This window comes from Pongo abelii, chromosome 11, assembly GCF_028885655.2.
Source record: "Pongo abelii isolate AG06213 chromosome 11, NHGRI_mPonAbe1-v2.0_pri, whole genome shotgun sequence".
In the NCBI taxonomy this organism is placed as follows: domain Eukaryota; kingdom Metazoa; phylum Chordata; class Mammalia; order Primates; family Hominidae; genus Pongo; species Pongo abelii.
Window position 1 is genome coordinate 131,005,814 of NC_071996.2, and position 20,096 is coordinate 131,025,909.

Sequence of the window (20,096 nt, forward strand, 5' to 3'; positions counted from 1 at the left end):
GCGCCGCGTCGAGCCCAGTACAGCCAAGCCGCTGCGGCCGGGTCCGGCGCGAGCGGCGCGCGCTGACGGAGGGCGGCGGCCGAGGCCAGGGCGGCCCGTGGGACCGCGGGTCCCCGGCGCAGCGCCGCCCGGCTCCCGGCCCTGCCGGCCTCTTCCCTTGGCGCCGCGGCCATGGCGGCCAGCGCGAAGCGGAAGCAGGAGGAGAAGCACCTGAAGATGCTGCGGGACATGACCGGCCTCCCGCACAACCGAAAGTGCTTCGACTGCGACCAGCGCGGCCCCACCTACGTTAACATGACCGTCGGCTCCTTCGTGTGTACCTCCTGCTCCGGCAGCCTGTGAGTGCGGGGCGGCCGGGCGGGTGTCGGGCCCTTCTCGGGAGGTGGGGGAGCGGGCGGCGGGACCGGGACTCTTCTGGGGCTGAGAAAGCGCCGGGCGGCGTGGGAGGCGGTCGGGGGCGGCCGTTGGGCGCCGGCTGGCGGGCGCGGCGTGGGAGGCTGCGAGCTGGATGCGCAGGGCCCGGGCCGCCGGGCTGGGGATGCGTTTTCGGTTTTGCCGGGCGAGGGTTTACGTTCTGGGCAGCCTTCGTGGGTGGGACGTGGGCGGGGTTGGGGTCAGGGAGGGGGCGGCCGGGGGGAGAGTCCTTGGTCTCGGCCGAGCCTGCGGCCGCCGCCCTCGCTCTCCAGCTCCCCGGGGCGCCGGGCTGTGGGAGGGGGGGAAGACGCTAGGAGGCCGGGGGGGAGGTCCATGCGGGTCCTTTGTGTGCCCCGCCTCTCAGCGGCCCGGGAGCGGCGGTGCGGAGCGAGGCACCTGCTGGGCGCTCGTGCTGGGGGTCGGGGAGAAGCTGGTGTGGGAGGGAGGGACGCCTGCCTCGCCCGTGCCTTTTTTCCTGGGTCGAGAGTACCTAGGTAACTGGGAGAAAGCAGGCACTTAGGAGTAGTAGCAGGATGAAAGCATCTTGATGGCAGATGTGAATCCCCTGGGAAAAGTTCGAAAGGATTAATTGCGGGAGGGGGAGGCAGAGGAGCAGATTTGAAGCTGTGGGATTTTAGTTTTATGGTCCGAAGAGAGTGTTGAGTTTGGGGAAAGTTTTAATGGCGATAAGGTACCCACTAGGAGCTGTGTGATTCTAAATATGATGGAGTTATCTGTGAGATTTATCTGTATCTCGCTATCAATACCCGAGTGCCCTGGCTGTACACAGAAATGAGGAGAGCTAGCAAGTCAGCATGACTTCAGAAAGACACTACCGTCCTGAGTTACTGGGATGATTTGTGTTTGTTGTTCTTTGCTTCATTAAGCTTTATTTTGATAAAGATTTTTATTGCCGTGCAATTTCATTTGGAAAATTTGCAGGTGGTTTTGGAATTGATAAAATGCTTTTATATTATTGTCTTGTATTTAAAGTTACTAACAACGTGGCAGTTACTAAGTATTCTTAAAACCTTTGCTTGTAAGATTAATACAAAGCACATAATACTTTATGTGGGAAAATTGATTTCTTAAAACTTAGAAAATGCAGAACATGTCTAGTAATGTACTATTTGCTTTTTAAAGTTGGGCAAAGAGGCATTATTAGTATTACATGAGTGTTATTTCTTCAGCAGACATTTTTTTGGTGCCTATTAGGTTGTGTAAGGCCCTGGGGTGTGCCAGTAAATATAGCAAAGTCTTGTTCTCTTGGTTCTTACAGTCCAGTGGGGATGCAAAAGTAAGAAAAATGTCTTGGGCAAGTACTATGCTGAACATTAAAATTGTTTGATAGGAGAGTCCTCATGGTTACTTTTAGGCTGTGTGGCCAGGGAAACACTCTGAGAAGTTGCCAGTTAATGATATTCTTGAATTACTACAGAATCACAGAGCTAGGTGAAATCAAGGAGGTAGCCTGGTTCATGCATTTCATTACAGAAAAAGGAATAAAGCTAGAAAGTTGTTACTTACGTTGGACAATATTGGTTCCAAAATGAAGCCAACAGAACAGTTGTAATTGTATTTGATTTTTATTACATGTTTAAGATGTATGTCCTGCTTTTACTAAACACAGGTCCTTTGATCCATGTAAAGTATTTGATTTGGAAAAAATACATATATTTACATTTCCGGATTTCTGACATTTCTGTGTAGTCCTTGCAAGTACAGCAGCAAATGTGTAATATCAAGGAAATGTTTTCAAATTTCTTCCTAGATACCACATTTCAGAAACATTCTGCATAAAAGGATATCTCAGTATAATGACAATTATTTATCTTAATGGAACTTAATCTGTGGCGGATAGGACTTCATTTCTCTATTGAGTCATTCCACAAATATTTATTGCTCACTTGTCCTGTGTCATAAGTTACTTGGATCTTAACTGTTCTATGGAGCGTGCCTTGTAAGTATGTAAACGTAGAGTTACAATATATTGTAGTATTTCCTTTCTGTGAATGAGATAGCCATGAAATATGTAAATGATACAGCTTCTCTGGGAGTTGATGCCTGAGCAAAGACCTTTAAGGACAAATTCTGCTTCATATATTTGAAAGATCAAGTACTTATGAGCCAGGTACACATGGCTTTGAATCCTGACTCCAAGTATTAGTTATGCGATATTGAGAATGCCACTCAATCTATTTGAGCTTGATTTTTCTCATATATGAAACAGTGAGGATAAGATTTCCCTTGTAGGTTTTGGATGTAGATTTGTTTTCAGTATTAAAAATAATGTATGTTAAACATCTCACGTAATGCCTGGTATATAGCAAGTGCCCTATAGATGAGAAGCATCAACGGAGAGGACATGCCATGAGTAAGGGAACAGTACTGTATGTGAAAGATATTAAATAAGAAATATCCTAATAAAAATCTGTCACTTTGGATTTTATGGTTGTAACTCAAAACCGGAATCAAATTGGTTTAAAAATATGAAGGGTTTATTGATTGATGTTAAAGTAAAACTATCCAGTGGCTTAATAATATTGCCTAGATTTTCCTCATTCCAGTATGGTTGTCCCCAGCTCCTGGGTATACTGCCTTAATTACGTCGTTGGTCCAATACTTTCAGAAGTTCTGCATTTCCCTCTGATTGGGTTAGCTTAGATCATGCCACAACTGGACACATGTTCTAACCTGACTTCATTGTCACAAGGATCCCCAAATAGAGTTCCCAAATCTGAAATCTAGAATTCTTGGGATGTAGGGAATGAAGACTAGAGTGGCAACCATCAAATGTCTACTGCAGAACGTTGGAGGGACAATAGCTTCTGAAGATTTTTTTTCTTTGACAAGCAATAGTGCAGGAAAATAATTTAGGAAGAATAATGTAACTCTTGGGTTTAATAATTATGTATTTGCTGTTTAGATTACATGGTATAATTGAAAGAATATGGATTTTGAAGTCAGATTTTGACAATGCTACTAGCTTCGTGGCTTAGGGCAAGGTGTTAAGCTAGGCCACTACATGTAGATTGGCCCAAATCCATCCTCATAGCCTCAGTTTCTTTATTTATGTTAAGAAGATAACATATAGCTCAGGGTTGTTAAGAGGATTCAATGATACACATCCTTACTGTATTTACTTATTGAGCACATACCGTATTTGAGGATAGGGCTAAGCACTGGAGTTACAAATATTGAAATAAGGCATGCTAGCTGCCATTCCTTGATTTACCTGGAAAATATGAATACATAGCAAATAGTATCCACTATCGTGAATTCTAAGTTTTAGGATAGTGACATACCTTCTATCATTTATACTAATACCTTTTTAAAAAATAAATTGAACTAGCATCTTGTTGTTAATGTTACTAGACTTGGAGCTAATCTTTCTTGTTTCTTTTTTTTCAGATAACTGTCCTATATGCTTGAATGATGTTCAGTCAGAGTATAACTGAATTTAGATTGTGAAACTTTAAAATGAACTTCAGAGTTAGATGCAGTTAAACTGTTTGTTACTGAGGCAGAATGATGAAGGCATCCTAACTGATTGGTTTGTCACTATCTTTCACTATCTTTCTGATTGTATTTATGGAAATCCCTAAAATTCTGAATGGACACTTCAAACATTTAAAATATAGCCAACAGTAAAAATGGCCTTCATGTTAAATAACTTCTAGTTGATTTAAAGACTAGTTTTAGACCAAATTATTTGTTTTATAGAGACTATAAACATTAGTATAATTGATATGTAATATAAAAGATTGTCCTAGCCTTAAAAAGTGATCCATAAATTTTTCAGTGAGGGTTTAGATAAAACAAAAAATAACATTTGAGAAAGAGGTTGCCACTCTTAATACCATCTATTTTATGTGGACAGTGCATTTAAGCTTGAAATTTCACAGGTAATAAATGTAGCTGGATAGTAACTTATATTCTATTGATTCTGTGTACATTTTGACTCTTAAGATGAATATTACAAGAATTTTAATTTTTTTTAGATGACAGATGAAAAGAAGTATTTAATGTTTTTATACAATTAGTAGCATTAGGATGGATTGCAAATCAGATGCTCTTTTGGAGCTCTGTGTATAATATTCAGGACCTTATGAGGTCACAGTGAGCAGGGATTTATATTCTTAATTCCTTTTTTACTTTTTTTGGATACTCTGATATGGCCACATTCAGTTAAGTATTTAGAGTAAGTGGCCAAAATATTTTATACTTTCTCTCTCTCTCTTTTTATTTTTTTTTTTAAGACATAGTCTCCGTCACACAGGCTGGAGTGCAGTGGTATGATTGCGGCTCACTGCAACCTCTGCCTCCCGGGTTCAAGCCGTTCTCCTGCCTCAGCCTCCCAAGTAGCTGGGATTACAGGTGCCTGCCACCACGCCCGGCTAGTTTTTGTATTTTTAGTAGAGAATGGGTTTCGCCATGTTGGCCAGGCTCGTCTTGAACTCCTGACCTCAGGTGATCTACCGCCTTGGCCTCTCAAAGTGCTGGAATTACAGGCATGAGCCACCTCACCTGGCCTAGATACTTTTTCAATTGTGAAGGACAAATTTTTTATTTTAAGCAAATATTTATTAAGTGCCAGATACTAGCCCATGTGCTGGAGATACAACAGTTAAAGTACTTATTGAAAAAAGAAAATAAAAACTATTGAGTGCTAGCTGTGTGACAGACATTCTAGTAACAGTGATGTGAGGAAGGTACTATTATCCAAGCTCAACTTTAAGTTGTAAAATTAGTGCACACTCTTAGTGTTTTGCTGTTATAACCTGCTAGAAGTTGGGATCTGGAACTGATGCTGATTCCACCACCAAAGAATGTATGGTTACCATGGTTACCGTAAATTGTTGTGAATTCTATATTTTGGGGATTTAAATGGTAGATTTTACTTCATTGTGTTTCAAATGGCGGAAAAGACTTTTTCTTTTTTTTGTTTTTATTTTTTGAGACGGAGTTTCGCTTGTCGCCCAGGCTGGAGGGCAGTGGTGCGATCTCACCTCACTGCAACCTCCGCCTCCCAGGTTCAAGCGACTCTCCTGCCTCAGCCTCCCAAGCAGCTGGGATTGCAGGCATGCACCAGCATGCCCGGCTAAATTTTTTTTTGTATTTTTAGTAGAGATGGGGTTTCACCATGTTGGCCAGGCTGGTCTTGAACATCTGACCTCAGGTGATCCACCTACCTTGGCCTCCCAAAGTGCTTGGATTACGAGCATGAGCCACCATGCCCAGCCCAGAATAGATATTTTATGATGCATCATAAATGTTTGTTTTATGGCTGTGTCATGCTTTTTATTATTTTTAAGGAACTTCTTAGCTCCAAAATGTGTGTTCTTATTTTTGAGTTTCATAGAGAAAATACTGTTGTGTATTCTGAATTCAATGGGAACGATGGTGCCGTTCCGACAGCGATTCTTTTGAATTTGGCATGTCCATACTACCATGTGCCGTAATTCTCGTGCTATTTTTTATATTTGAATTCTAATTAGAACCCCTCATTCTGTGCAGTCAAGATTGATAGTGGATAAGTTTATCAAAAAATTCAGTTAAAGCAAGCAATCAGTTAAAAAAAAAAAAGAACAATACATACATGCACACATACATATACATGTATCTATTATATATACACATATATATTTAGCAAGCATAGGTTTTTTTGTTTGTTTGGGTTTTGTTGTTGTTTTGAGACAGGGTCTCACTCTGTTGCCCAGGCTGGAGTGCAGTGGCATTATCATGGTTCACTGCAGCCTTGACCTCCCCAGGCTTAGGTGATCCTCCGACCTCAGCTTCCCAGGTACCTGGAACTACAGGCGCGTGCCACCATGCCTAGCTAATTTTTGTAGAAATGGGGTTTCGCCATGTTGCCAGGCGGATCTCCAACTCCTGGCTCAAGCAATCCTCCTACCTTGGTCTTCCAAATTGTGGGGATTACAGGCGTGAGTTACCATGCCCTGCCTCAAGCTTAGGTTTTTAAATTTTAACATACAACTTTTAATTTGCTGGCACATAAAGCTTTGAATATGGGTCCACTGATTAGATTCTTTGTCCTCTAATGTAACCCAGACTCATGCTGTACTATTTATGATTTTTAGCATTTTAATGTACTTATACAACTGTTTGAATGCTGAATTCTTCTAGATTTTTATATTTCTCTCAGTCTTTTACAGTTCTTTTCTGTGGTCAAATAACAGCTTATCCTAGTGACTTGTTTTAGTCTCTAAAAATACCTAGTTTACATGGAAATAATTCTTCTCACTCGTGCCATTGTTTTACATGACATTCATTTAACCTATATACTTACCAAGTACTATACCAACTATATTACCAAATACTATACCAGACAAATTTTGATAAGCATGAAACTCACTCTCTCCTGAGAGAGGAGCAGGAGAGAGTGGCCTTCTAGCCATGAATGTTCATTGTGCAGTAGGCAGTAACTTTAGGTTTCTCAGAGGGAAGGAGAAACATAGATTTAACCAGCAAATTGGATAAGAAGGACTTCTGTATAGTGCTGTGGGTACCTTTTATACTGGGAAAACTCCAGCATTCAGAGTGTGGTGACATCATTTTGACCATAACCGAGTATAAAGGCATCATTGCCATGTGAAGCCTTTTTCTGTTCCTTATTCATTCATCCATCATTTTTGGCATGTGATTTTTAAACACTGGCTTTTAGTTTCAAAGTGGATAAAATACAGTTTAGATTAAATTTACATTAAATTTTATAATATTAGTGCATTATAAATGAAAAGAATTAAGACATTGTTTTAAAAGAACTTGCCGACCTCTGGATCTCAATTTGAAAATCACTGTCTCTTTAGAAACCTCTGTATCTGTTCCAATAGCATTCTTTGGAAAACAGGCACATCTCCTTATTTGATATTTTCCTTCTTCTCTATGCAGCGTGCATGATGTTCACATTTGTGAGAAACTCCTATGGAAATATTCAGGACTAGGTGTTATTACTCCCCCTCATTTTTTTCCCCCACTTGAATGTGTTTTCTAATTCAAATCAAAGTGATTGTCTAGGGAAATAGAACTTGGATACCTTTAATGTATGTAAAAACGTTTTTAAATCATTTATAACTTTGAGTACTTACATTAATAGCATGTTCCTTGTGACATCTTTTACAACTTTACACATGAGAACTATTGCCAAAGACACCTGATTGAACATTAGAATGAAATTCATGAACTATACAGTGGGGACAGGAAACTTACTTGAGTTGTTTGAAATACAGAGAATTAATTTTTGTTTGTGTTAGAACATACTTTGCTCAAAGACTTCTGACTAAGATAGCAATCTTTTTGATTGACACCATACATGTTTTGTAGAGGTCATAATTATACCTTGCTTTTATTCTGGTTGCTTATTTTAAGAGGAATGTTAACAAACTGGAGCATGCTCCAAGGAATCTGATCAAGATGGTAAGGAAGTTTGAAACTATGTATTAGAGGAACATTTGCAGGAACCAAAAATGCTACTAGCTTAAAGAAGAAAAGATTAGACAGTGGGGGAGCTGTACACATGATCACTGTCATTGGGTAATTTAAGGCATTGGGAGAGGTAATAGATTTATTTTTACGACTCTAGGGGGAGATGCAACACCAGTGTTTGTAAGTTATGGAGAAACAGTGTGTGTTCAGGAAAGGAAAGAGGAATTTTCCTTGTAATTGTCAGATTCCAAAAATTCTTGTCTTTCCATATTTCTTATTTTATTTTATTTTATTTTTGAGACGGAGTCTTACTCCATCTCCCAGGCTGGAGTGCAGTGGCGCCAACTCAGCTCACTACAACTTTCATCTCTCAGGTTCAAGTGATTCTCCTGCCTCAGCCTCCCTGGTAGCTGGGATTACAGGCATGAGCTGCAATGAACTTCTTTCGATATGATCAGATGCATCAGCTACTTTTTTTTTTTTTTTAACCATTTCTGGGTACTTTTGTAATCTTCTGCTCTGGAAATGGTGCTGTCTAGGCCTGCTGTGCGGCTTTCATACCGGAACTTTTCTTCTACCTTCATTCTGGAAATTCCCTTCACCTGTAACCTATGTTAGATGCTCTCTTTCCAGGACCCCCAACATTTCCATTAGCCTCCTGATGAAAGGTGAATGAGAGGTCATTTTTGAAAGCCACAAAGCTGAAAATGTTTTATTCTGCCTTCTTTTTAAAAATTAGTTTGTCTACATTCACAAAGGTGAAAATACTTTACCCTTGGAACTTTCAGTATATTGCTTAGTTGTCTTCAAACCTTCAGTGTTGCTGTTGAGAAGTCTGATGCTATTCTTATTACTGAGTCTTTCTGACCCACTTCTTTTCTTCCCTCTTTTGGAGTATGTAAGATCTTCTTTTCTTCCTGCTGTTCAGAACCTCATATTGAAGTATTTCGGTGTAGGTCTTTTGTTCAGTGTTTTAGGCTTTTTTTTTTTTTTTTTTTGAATTTGTTTGGAAACTCACGCTTTTTGTAGTTGAGACATATTTTCTCCAATCTTCTTTTCTGGGGAATATAAAAGCCTATGATGCCACTGTTCTGGGAGCCAAGTTGAGGGAGGTGACTGTCATTCTGTGTGTACGATCTTAGATAATCCTCCAGCTTTCCACATGGTGCCTAACAAGAGTCTTCAGCAGTGTCTTGAGTTTGAAGTCTCTGTGGTATAACCTCTTTAAAACTTTCCTTCAGACTTCTGCCTAGGGCTGGTGGGAGTATGCTTTTGGCTGTTAAGGAACTGGAGAGTCTAATGATTTCTGACCCCACTTTAAGCCTTCACCTGTATCCAGTTCCTTCAGTAAATCTTCATATGTCCTGTGGTGGCAATCAGTTTCCAGTTGGCTTCTCCCACCTTTGCAGAAGCTTCTGTTTTGGCTTTCTCCATAAAGTCCCTTACTGCTGGTATTTTGTTTTTTAAATCTTCCAAATTTTGTTATTCGAGAACTGTCGTGTGCTTTTGGACTCTTCTCTTGTTCTCTGACGCTGTGTTTATTTTAATTTTTGTGGGCACATAGTAGGTGTATGTATTTATGAGGTACACAAGATAGGAGTTTTGATACAGGCATGCAGTGTGAGATGAACACATCATGGTAACCCTCTGTCTCTTGTGGGTTAATACCTTCTTATTCCTTTACTGTCATTTCATTGGGGGTTTGGGCATGTGAAGACATTTAGATTTTGTCCACTACTTTTTTTTTTTGAGACGGAGTCTTGCTGTCGCCCAGGTTGGAGTGCAGTGGCACAGTCTCACTGCAAGCTCCGCCTCCCGGGTTCACGCCATTCTCCTGCCTCAGCCTCCCGCGTAGCTGGGACTACAGGTGCCCACCACCTCGCCCCGCTAATTTTTCGTATTTTTAGTAGAGATGGGGTTTCGCTGTGTTAGCCAGGATGGTCTCGATCTCCTGACCTCATGATCCGCCCGCCTCAGCCTCCCAAAGTGCTGGGATTACAGGCGTGAGCCACCGCGCCCGGCCTTGTCCAGTACTTTTAACTAGAATGCCTTAATTAGGTTTAAATCATAACTTGAATATTATTTTTTAGATGCTTGCTCTAAGTGTTACAAGGACCTTATGGTGTAGTATTTGTGGCTTTCCCAGAAACTCAGAATAACAATTGGGATTTATATCATGCTTATTATTACATATGGAAAGCTAAATATATTCAGTTTTTTAATGTCGGACTCTGGATAGACGAATATTTTGGACTAGCCAACATATATGGTGTCTTGGCATCAATAGTTTGTAGATTTGATAACCTACTAAAGGCACCTTCCATCTGTTCTAGATTTTAAATGTATAATTTTATGCTATGAAACATATGTCATATTTTTAGTAAATAACTAGGATGGGCTAGATCTCAATGTCAACTTTATTACTTTCTGCCAGTATTATTGGCGACTACATAAACTTCCACAGGTTATTAAAAATATTTTAACCAGCTTCTCCCCCAGCAGAAGAAAAACAATTAATAAAACTAACTAAATAAGCTTTCCTACTTACTCATCCAGCACAGATTGTTATTTGAATTGAACAAATGGCTATTTGCAAGATTGTTTGAGGCCTGGTTAAGAGCAGCATACTGATGGACATATGGAATGAGTCACACCATCTGGTTACAGTCATACCTGGGTGGTGGTCATTAAAACTAAATCTCCTGGGGATCTGCAGATGTCTTAATTATACTACAAAAATGTATTGGGCTGCACCAGTAGGCTACTTTGAACTTCTTGAAACCAATTAACTTGCAAACATATTTTCAAGATATCAAAACTGCAGTTATTGAGTCTTTTTTTTTTTTTTTTTTCCCACAAAACTGAAGACTTAAAATGTGTATTTGAGGATCTGGAATGGGTGGTACTTTAGTATTGGCCCCATGAAAGTAATGTGGTTTACTTACCCAACACTTTCATCCAATAGTTATGACTAATATCATGACAGAAAAGTGTTTTATAAACACTGAATTCACCCTGCAGCTAGAAGAGCTTTAGCAAAAATGGGAAGTGACACCAGGTTCACATCTTAAAAATACTTGTTTTGATTCACTACAGGATTTTATTCACTTAAATGATCAAATTTGGTAGGTGAAGATAGTCTGCTAATGATAAATTTAATTAGTCTAAAAATTGTGGTTACTGTAGATACTAACAGGAAATCAGGACTACAGTTTTTTTATTTCTTAACATACATTGTAATTTTTTGGTATGCAGGTCTGTGAATCTTAACATATGTATAGATTCATATAGCCACCACTCAAATTAGAACATGCAAGTTTTCCATCACCCCAAGAAACTTTTAGCCCTTGTTTTTACTGTACTCCTGGCAATTACTGATCCGTTCTCCTACACTGCAGGTTTTGTCTTTCCAAGAATGTTGTGTAAATGGACTCATAACTTTACTAGATTGCCTTTTTTCACTCAACATATTATCTTTAAGATTAATCCAAGTTAGTTATTGTTTATCTTAATAGTTTGTTCCTCCTTGTTGCTAAGTAGTATTCCATTGCTTGTTTTTCCATTTTCCATTTGAGGAGTTTCTAGTTTTTAATATATATGAATGGAAATGCTGTAAATGTTTATGCTCAAGTTTTTGGGTGAACATAAGTTTTCATTTCACTTGGGTAAATATCTAGGGCTAGGTTGTATGTCACATGCATGTTTAATTAAAAAATTGGCAAAGTTTTTTTGGTTTTGATTTTTCCCTTTTACTTGTGGAATTCCATTTTCTTTTTCTTTATTATACTTTAAGTTTTAGGGTATATGTGCACAACGTGCAGGTTTGTTACATATATATACATGTGCCATGTTGGTGTGCTGCACCCATTAACATTAGGTATATCTCCTAATGCTATCCCTCCCCCCTCCCCCCACCCTCCATTTTCTTTTATGGTCACAATTGAAATGTTACTATTGATATTAACATTCCAGAGTTAATCAGTATTTTAATCTTCTGTTAATACAAGGTCTTTAAAAATGCAAAGTAGTTTCATTTAAGTGGTGTTTTTTTTTTTTTTTGAGACGGAGTTTTACTTTGTGCCCCAGGCTGGAGTGCAGTGGCGTGATCTCAGCTCACTGCAACCTCTGCCTCCCAGGTTCAAGTGATTGTCCTGCCTCAGACTCCTGAGTAGCTGGGATTGAGGATTGCCACCACACGTGGCTAATTTTTGTATTTTTAGTAGAGATGGGGTTTTAACCATGTTGGCCAGGCTGCTCTCGAACTCCTGACCACAGGTGATCCACACGCCTGCTGAGATTAAGATTACAGGCGGGAGCCACCACGCCTGGCTCATTTAAGTGTTATTGTTGGTAAACATATTATTTGTCCCTTTTATCCTTCTGTTAATTGGATGTTACTGTAATAAGATGATATTTGTTTAGATTTGCCAGTTTACAGTTTGCTTACCCCTTAGCATCTCAAGACTTTCTTGGGTCATTTTTCTTCTTAAAGTATATATACAGTATAAGCTTCTCTAATGAAGATCTCTTAGTATTTTTTTTTTCTTTGAGATGGAGTCTCACTCTGTTACCCAGGCTGGAATGCAGTGGTATGATCTTGGATCACTGTAACCTCTGCCTCCTGGGTTCAAGTGATCTTCCTGCCTCAGCCTCCCCAGTAGCTGGGATTACAAGTGTGCACCAACATGCCCAGCTAATTTTTGTATTTTTGTTGTTAGTAGAGACGGGGTTTCACCATGTTGGCCAGGCTGGTCTCGAACTCCTGAGCTCAGGTGATCTGCCCACCTTGGCCTCCTAAAGTGCTGGGATTACACACATAAGCCACCATGCCTAGCCTAGTGGTTTTTTTTTGTTTTTGTTTTTTATCTGAAGATAACTGTTATTTTGATCTTATACTTCAAATATAGCTTTGCTGGATTCACAAGTTATTTTCTTCTTACCACTTGAAGATAATATTCCATGGTCTTCTCCCTTCCATTGAGAAGTCTACTACGAGCCAAATTTTGTTCCCTATATTTTCTTTCCAGTTGCTTTTAAGATCTTCTCTGTCTTTGAAGTTTCACCGAATTGTTTCTTTTTTGTTTTTGAGACGGAGTCTCACTCAGGCTAGAGTGCAATGGCGTGATCTTAGCTCACTGCAACCTCCAACTCCCAGGTTCAAGTGATTTTCCTGCCTAAGCCTCCTGAGTAGCTAGGATTACAGGTACCCGCCACCATGCCCAGCTAATTTTTTTTTTTTTTTCCAGTAGAGATGGGGTTTTACCAGGTTGGCCAGGCTGGTCTGGAACTCCTGACCTCAGATGATCCACCCGCCTCAGCTTCCCAAAGTATTGGGATTACAGGTGTGAGCCACCGCACCCAGCCCAGATTGTTTTTAAATTGGATTTTATTTATCCGGATTTTGATGAGCTGTGCTTTTTATATCTGTAGATGCATGACTTTTATTGGATCTGAAAAAATCTCCGTCATTATCACTTCAGTGTTACCTTCCAGTTCATTAATTCTCTCTTTAGGTATGTCTAATCTGCTCTCTAACTGATTTGGTGAATTTTTAATTTCCACATTTATAATTTTTCATTTCTGAAAATTCTGATTTTTAAATTTGCCTCATTCTGATAATTACATATTTCCTGTTCATTTTTACTCCATCTTTCATTTATTTTAATGTTTCCTGTATACTATATTTCTTAACTGATAATTCAGATAGCTAGTCTTGGAGGGAGGTGGTGTTAATCTTTTGCATTTACTGACTCAAGCCCATTGGTTTGTTTCATTTTTGTGTGATAATTTTTACTGCAGCCTCATATTTTATTGAACTTAATATTTGGAAATCTTGATAGCTTAAATTGAAAATGCATTCCTTTAGAGAGAATTTGCATGTTCATGGGATCCTAGGATCCTATGTAACCTGAAGGTATTTTATTTCCTATCCAGGGTCTTAGGTTTAACTAAGACCTCTCTTAGGTTTAAGAGAGATATCTGAGGTTGAGCTCTGTCATCTCATCTCGCCTTGGCTATTGTTGGCACTTGCTTTCTGAACAACATTGCTTCTTGTGTATAACATGGGACACATTTCTGGTTTTAGCTTAATTTTTAATTTTTTGTCTTTCTTTTCTGTGGGGTGGGGGATCCTTAGAGATTTCCCTTTCTAAAAAGTTCAATAGTATGTTAATAGTCGTAGGGTTTTTGGGGGGTAATTTATGGACTATCATATTGTAGTAGAGGAGCCTTTTCAGTTTGCCATACTGTTGGAAGTAGAAATTAATGAGATTAAATATGTAAAGTGCCAGTCTAGATACTGCGTACATATTAATTTCCTACTGCCTTATTAACTTACATTTTGCCAACCAGTTCATATAAGAGTGCTTTATATTATATAGTTTATTTTTGGTTATTTGTTGTGGACACTTTCCTTAGTCTGTTTTCTAACTTAAATTTTAATGTATATTCTATATGGATTTTAAACATGTATGTTTACTTTGTTGTTTATTTTTTCAGAGAGAGAAATATTTATTCTGTTTTCTGTTATTCTGAAAAGAAAGTTATGCAAGATTGAACCTTGGTAGAGTTTATATCTTAGTAGAGAGCCAAAGAACTTCCATTAATTTCTTTTGCTTGGTAATTTACGTATTTATTATATTTAGAGCAGTGGTTCTCAACTGCAGGGGTTTTACCCTGTGGGGGATATTTGGCAATGTCCGGAAACATTTTTGATTGTCACTATTTGATGAAGGGTGCTACTGACATTTAGTGAGTAGAGCCAGGAATGCAGATGCTGCTCAACATCGTACAATGCATAGGACACCCCTCCACAATAAAGAATTATCCAACCCAAAATGTCAATAGTGCCAAAGTTAAGAAGCCTTGATTTAGAGAAATCAAGATAAGCTGTTGATGCTGGTGGGTATCACAGGATTTGCGAGGAAAGGTTTTCCAGGTTTTAGAAAAATTGAAAGAAAGCCTTAGAATGGAAAACCGTTCCCTCCTTCTCTTAATTTCTTTTTCTAATTCTTCAGCATAGATGTTCACATTCATAAAGCCAAGACTAAAAATCTAAATTTTTGGAATACTACTACTAGTCACTTGGACGTCCCATTATTTCTTACCCTTTATTCTACTGCAGAATACGTTATATATATTATAGAAAACTTGGAGAGAATAGAAAATTATGAATAGAAAAAAAATTCATTCGATCTCATCACTTATATACAAGAACTGTTAACATTTTGGAGTATTTGGTTTGTCTATTTTTTTTTTGCTGATCAAAAAAATTAGTTCTGAGAATACTATATAATTTTTATCTTAAAAAGTTAAAGCACAATTGTAAGTGCATGATGTCGTACTTTTTAAAATTGTTATTTATTTAACCATTTCCTCTTTGGTGTGAAGTGTTTCTGATGTTTTCCTATTATGAATAATGTTTGGTGAACATCTTGTACATAGGTGGTCAGCTGTATTTCCAATTCCTTTTTTAGAATTGATTCCCAAAAGTGGCATAGCTGGGTCAAATGGGAGTAATGAGGTTCTTAATAAAAATTGGTGAGTTTATCCCACTATCAGTGTTTGAGACTACTCATGTTTTGGCGCGTGGGTGGGGTGTGGGTGGTATGGGGGCGAGACTACTCATTTTCATTGCAACTCATCACTCTGAATGCTACTTAAGACGTTGATGGAATCAGTCTCAGCTTTTTTCAGACTCTTATAAGCATGTAAAATCCATGTACAAAGCTTTTGGAGGCTAAAAAATGAAAAATCCATGTACAGCCTTGCATTGAGATATAGTTAATATCCCTGAATAAATGGAATATAAAAGGGCAATTAGAGAAAGCAACATGAACACATAAAATTTCCTCATGGTTACTCAATTTATGTAATAAGTGTAGCCTTGTAAAATTGTCTGCCATTTTGTAAATTGAATCTTATTTTGAGTGTACTGAGAGAGCTCATTTGAATAAATCCTGTAACGAGTAACAAATCCTGTAACAGATTTCACTTGGAAAAAATGTCCTTTCCTCATTTGGTTATGAGTACATTCTGGTTGTACTTGTTTCATAAGTTCAAAATGTTGTTCACTTATTTAGGTAATATGAATACCTTCTTTGTGCATTAATAGACCCTGTGATATGATAGGGCCTGTGATATATTTACACACTGGACTGCATTTGTGAGATTACATATGTGTGATGTAACTTAAGAGTTAGGGTTAGCTTTATGAATTGTTGTTTCCTCATTGAACAATTTGAGAAGTATACAGGTATAATGGTTTGCTCCAAAATTTCCAAAACATACATCCTTTTAATAGTGTTTCATATGTCCTCATGAGAAAGTTACTCCTTTGCCTTTTCCATTTTTAAAAGGAGATATTACCAGTAGGTGGAAGTTAAGGCTTGTCTGGAACAAGGAGGAGATATTACAGAATAAGGAGAGACAAAGTTGCAAAGTGAGAAGGAAGGAGTAGAGGCATTTGAGAGAACAATAATGTGTTAATTCCTTTCGAATTGTTCTGGGGCAAGGTAGAATGTATTATATCATAAATGATTAAACCTTCCCTGAAAGGGGTGGGTTAATGTTCTCATAATACTGATGAGTTGGAAACAAAGTGTTGTGCCGTAAGTAAGTAATAATGACTTTTCTAAATTTTCACTTTTGGAAATTTATTTATTTATTTATTTATTTGAGAGTCTAGCTCTGTTGCCCATGCTGGACTGCAGTGGTGCAATCTCGGCTCACTGCACCCTCTGCCTCCCGGGTTCAGGCGATTCTGCTGCCTCAGCCTCCCGAGTAGCTGGAACTACAGGTGTGCGACACCACGCCCAGATAATTTTTGTAGTTTTTAGTAGAGACAGGGTTTCAACATGTTGGCCAGGCTGATCTCGAACTCCTGACCTCAAGTGATCTTTCCACCTTGGCCTCCCAAAGTACTGGGATTACAGGCGTGAGCCACTGTGCCCGGCCACTTTTGGAAATTTGGAACTAGTCTTTAGAGCCTTATTTTGTGATTGCAAGCTGTAAAGGTACTTGCAAGTTACTACTGAGGTTGTTTCTTCAGAGTTAAGTTTGAGTTTTTTTTTTTTTTTTTTTTTTGAGACGGAGTCTCAGTCTGCTGCCCAGGATGGAATGCAGTGGCGCGATCTCAGCTCACTGCAACCTCCGCCTCCTGGGTTCAAGCGATTCTCCTGCCTCAGCCTCCTGAGTAGCTGGCAGGCGCCACCACGCCTGCCTAATTTTCATATTTTTAGTAGAGATGGGGTTTCACCATGTTGGCCAGGCTGGTCTCGAACTTCTGACCTCAAGTGCTGTGCCCACGTTGGCCTCCCAAAGTACTGAGATTACAGGTGTGAGCCACCGTGCCTGGCCAAGTTTGAGAGTTTTACCAGAATAAAATTTCGGTTACTTAGTTCTTTTTGTTCAGCCTTTATTTCCCTATTTTATGACAACAGAAGGAAAAAATTAGTATAAAATTTAAACAAAGCAAAACAGAACAACCGCCAAACCCAAGTTAACTTTTCCCTATTTTGAAATTCGAAACAAATGAAGTGTAACTTGTCTTAATTCAGATCATGATCTGAAAGATGACATTTATCTGTGACAAGGGGGAGGGAGAAAAAGAAGCAGTGAATTGAGGAGCTTCTCCTTTGTGTTTTGACAAAAATACTGTTTTTTGTTTGTTTGTTTGTTTGTTTTTTTTGAGACAGAATCTTGCTCTGTTGTCCAGGCCGGAGTGCAGTGGCACGATCTTGGCTCATTGCAGCCTCTGCCTCCTGGGTTCAAGCAATTTTCATGCCTCAGCCTCCCAAGTAGCTGAGATTACAGGTGCATGCCACCACGCCCAGCTTATTTTTGTATTTTTGGTAAAGACAGGGTTTTGCCATGTTGCCCAGGCTGGTCTTGAACTCCTGACCTCAAGTGAGCTCGTCGTCTCGGCCCCCCAAAGTGCTGAGGTTACAGATGTGAACCACAGCACCTGGCCCAAAAATACCGTGAATTTCTAGAATGTTATGCACCATATTTAATTATTCAAAATATTCTCAAAATATTTTTTAAAGACTTTTGGTACATTTATTATTTTACATCATTGTTAAATATCCTATTTAATTAGTGTGAATGATTACAAATTGACTGACAAATTCTTTAAAAATATTACTGCAGTTGACTGGGCGTGGTGGCTCACGCCTGTAATCCCAGCACTTTGGGAGGCCGAGGCGGGTGGATCACGAGGTCAGGAGATTGAGACCGTCCTGGCTAACATGGTGAAACCCCGTCTCTACTAAAAATACAAAAAATTAGCCAGACGTGGTGGCGGGTACCTGTAGTCCCAGCCACTCAGGAGGCTGAGGCAGGAGAATGGCGTGAACCCGGGAGGCGGAGCTTGCAGTGAGCCGAGACAGTGCCACTGCACTCCAGCCTGGGCAACAGAGCGAGACTCCATCTCAAAAAAAAAAAAAAAAAAAATTACTGCAGTGATTGCTGTAGAACCCAGAGTTCAAATGAGACCTTTGTCAGAAAACATGACCCCAAAGTAGTTCTGTGGAACTTTGCATAGGTTACTTGGTATTTTGCATAGACTATTGGGCCATTATTCTTGTGGGTTGACCTGCCCACAAGATAGTAGGACAACATGTAAATACTTATTAAATCTGTTTGAGTGCATTTCCACTCAGTTTTTCATGTGCGTGTTCAAACATCAAGATAAAGTCCTTTTAAGGCCATCCATACAGAAAAGGCTTCAGGGTTGTAAAGGACCTTAAAAATTGTTTAATCATGCATGCAGCAATTTTTTGAATCTCTTCCGTATGTCCGTGCAGTTTCCTCTTGTACACTCACTGTCTTCTGAGGTGACTGAAAATGTTCTTTGTTATGAATTCTTACTTGAATTGATGGCAAGATAGGACTTTACTAATTGGTTTATTACCTCAATTCATGACATTACTTGTAATATAGTTTTCTAAATTAGTCTTAAACTTATTTAAAGCTAACAGCTGTTTGATAAGGATATTTGTATAGCTCTGGTCTTATTATATCATTGTTTCTTAGGAAATATGAAATATTTAAAGAATTTTAATAATTCATAGAGTTCTTCATATGTATAGCCTTTTCATCAGAAACACACTAAAGCACTATTTGCATTTCCTAGAAACTCATGTGTCACAGTTACTTTGTGTTTTTAACTAGGTGGTTAGTTGAATTTATTGTTAAGTCTATTATTTAATGAGTGTAACCAAACCTTAATATCTATTATTAAGTTTAATAGTTTAAAATAATTTAAAAATACTTTGAGTTTATGGAATGAAAACACTGTTGCAAGTTTGTGTGTTGGTTAAAAATATTTTGAATTACTAGATGTGTCATTTTAAAAATGTGGTATGTACTAGTAAATTTTGTAAAATATTTTATCTTTTAGGCGAGGATTAAATCCACCACACAGGGTGAAATCTATCTCCATGACAACATTCACACAACAGGAAATTGAATTCTTACAAAAACATGGAAATGAAGTAAGTGGGTTTTTTTTTTTTTTTTTTGCAATTTTTAACTTTTTTGTTGGCAGTCATTTTAATAAGATGTAATAAGCTATTTAAAATGTTGAATTTCACGGTCTAAAAAAGTTATTTTTGTATTTTATATTTAGATATTTTAAAATGTACTCATTTAATAATGTATTTGGAATTAATGTTTACTACATAAACACTTTACCATAAATCTGAGGTGAAATGTGTGTATTTAAAAGTCATCAGTCTTGAATATAAAAGGCGTTTTGGAGGACACCCATTATTACAGTTGTTGTTAGTCTTCGCTTTAAAAGTCAAAAAAGAGGAAGATAATTCATTTTGTGATGTTGTGTTAAACTTGTTAGAGTGTTGTATGATCAGCTTTCACTTGAAGTCCTCTATTTTTCCTAAATTTTTAACTTTGAATGTGTATGTGATGTGTAATGTTTAGCAGGTGTTCAGTAGGGAGGAGGTTAGTAGTTCTCAGTGGCAGCTTAGTGTCATGGGGAGCCAGATGGTATAAAGATTTGGATGGAAGCTTTTTTTCTTCTTGCCTTTAATGGGCTTCCAGTAATTCTATTCTGTTTGCTTGTTCGCTTTTAGCTCTATGTTTTGCTATTAGTAAAAGGTTTTAAAATTTTTCTAATATTTTTAAAATTAATAAAATTAACAAAGAGAGTGGGCATTTTTTTATAATCCTGCGGTAAGGATGAGCCGGTTAACCCAAGTGGATTAATAATAGCTATT

At 38.6% G+C, this 20,096-nt stretch overlaps 1 protein-coding gene across 7 annotated transcripts in view; it reads left to right on the forward strand.

Moving 5' to 3' along the window:
- Positions 1 to 129: 129 nt before the first annotated feature.
- The window catches only part of AGFG1 (ArfGAP with FG repeats 1), an 88,817-nt gene continuing 68,850 nt past the window's right edge, over positions 130 to 20,096 (forward strand). For 5 of the 7 annotated variants that reach the window (XM_054549910.2, XM_054549911.2, XM_002812933.6 and 2 more), the window contains exons 1-2: positions 130 to 338; positions 19,262 to 19,355. In XM_054549910.2, coding sequence (XP_054405885.1) covers positions 172 to 338; positions 19,262 to 19,355 — 261 coding nt within the window. In that variant the 5' untranslated portion in view covers positions 130 to 171. Of the gene's footprint in view, positions 339 to 676; positions 909 to 19,261; positions 19,356 to 20,096 lie in introns of those variants that run through there. The other 2 variants (XM_063713078.1, XM_054549912.2) reach the window with 2 other exon arrangements.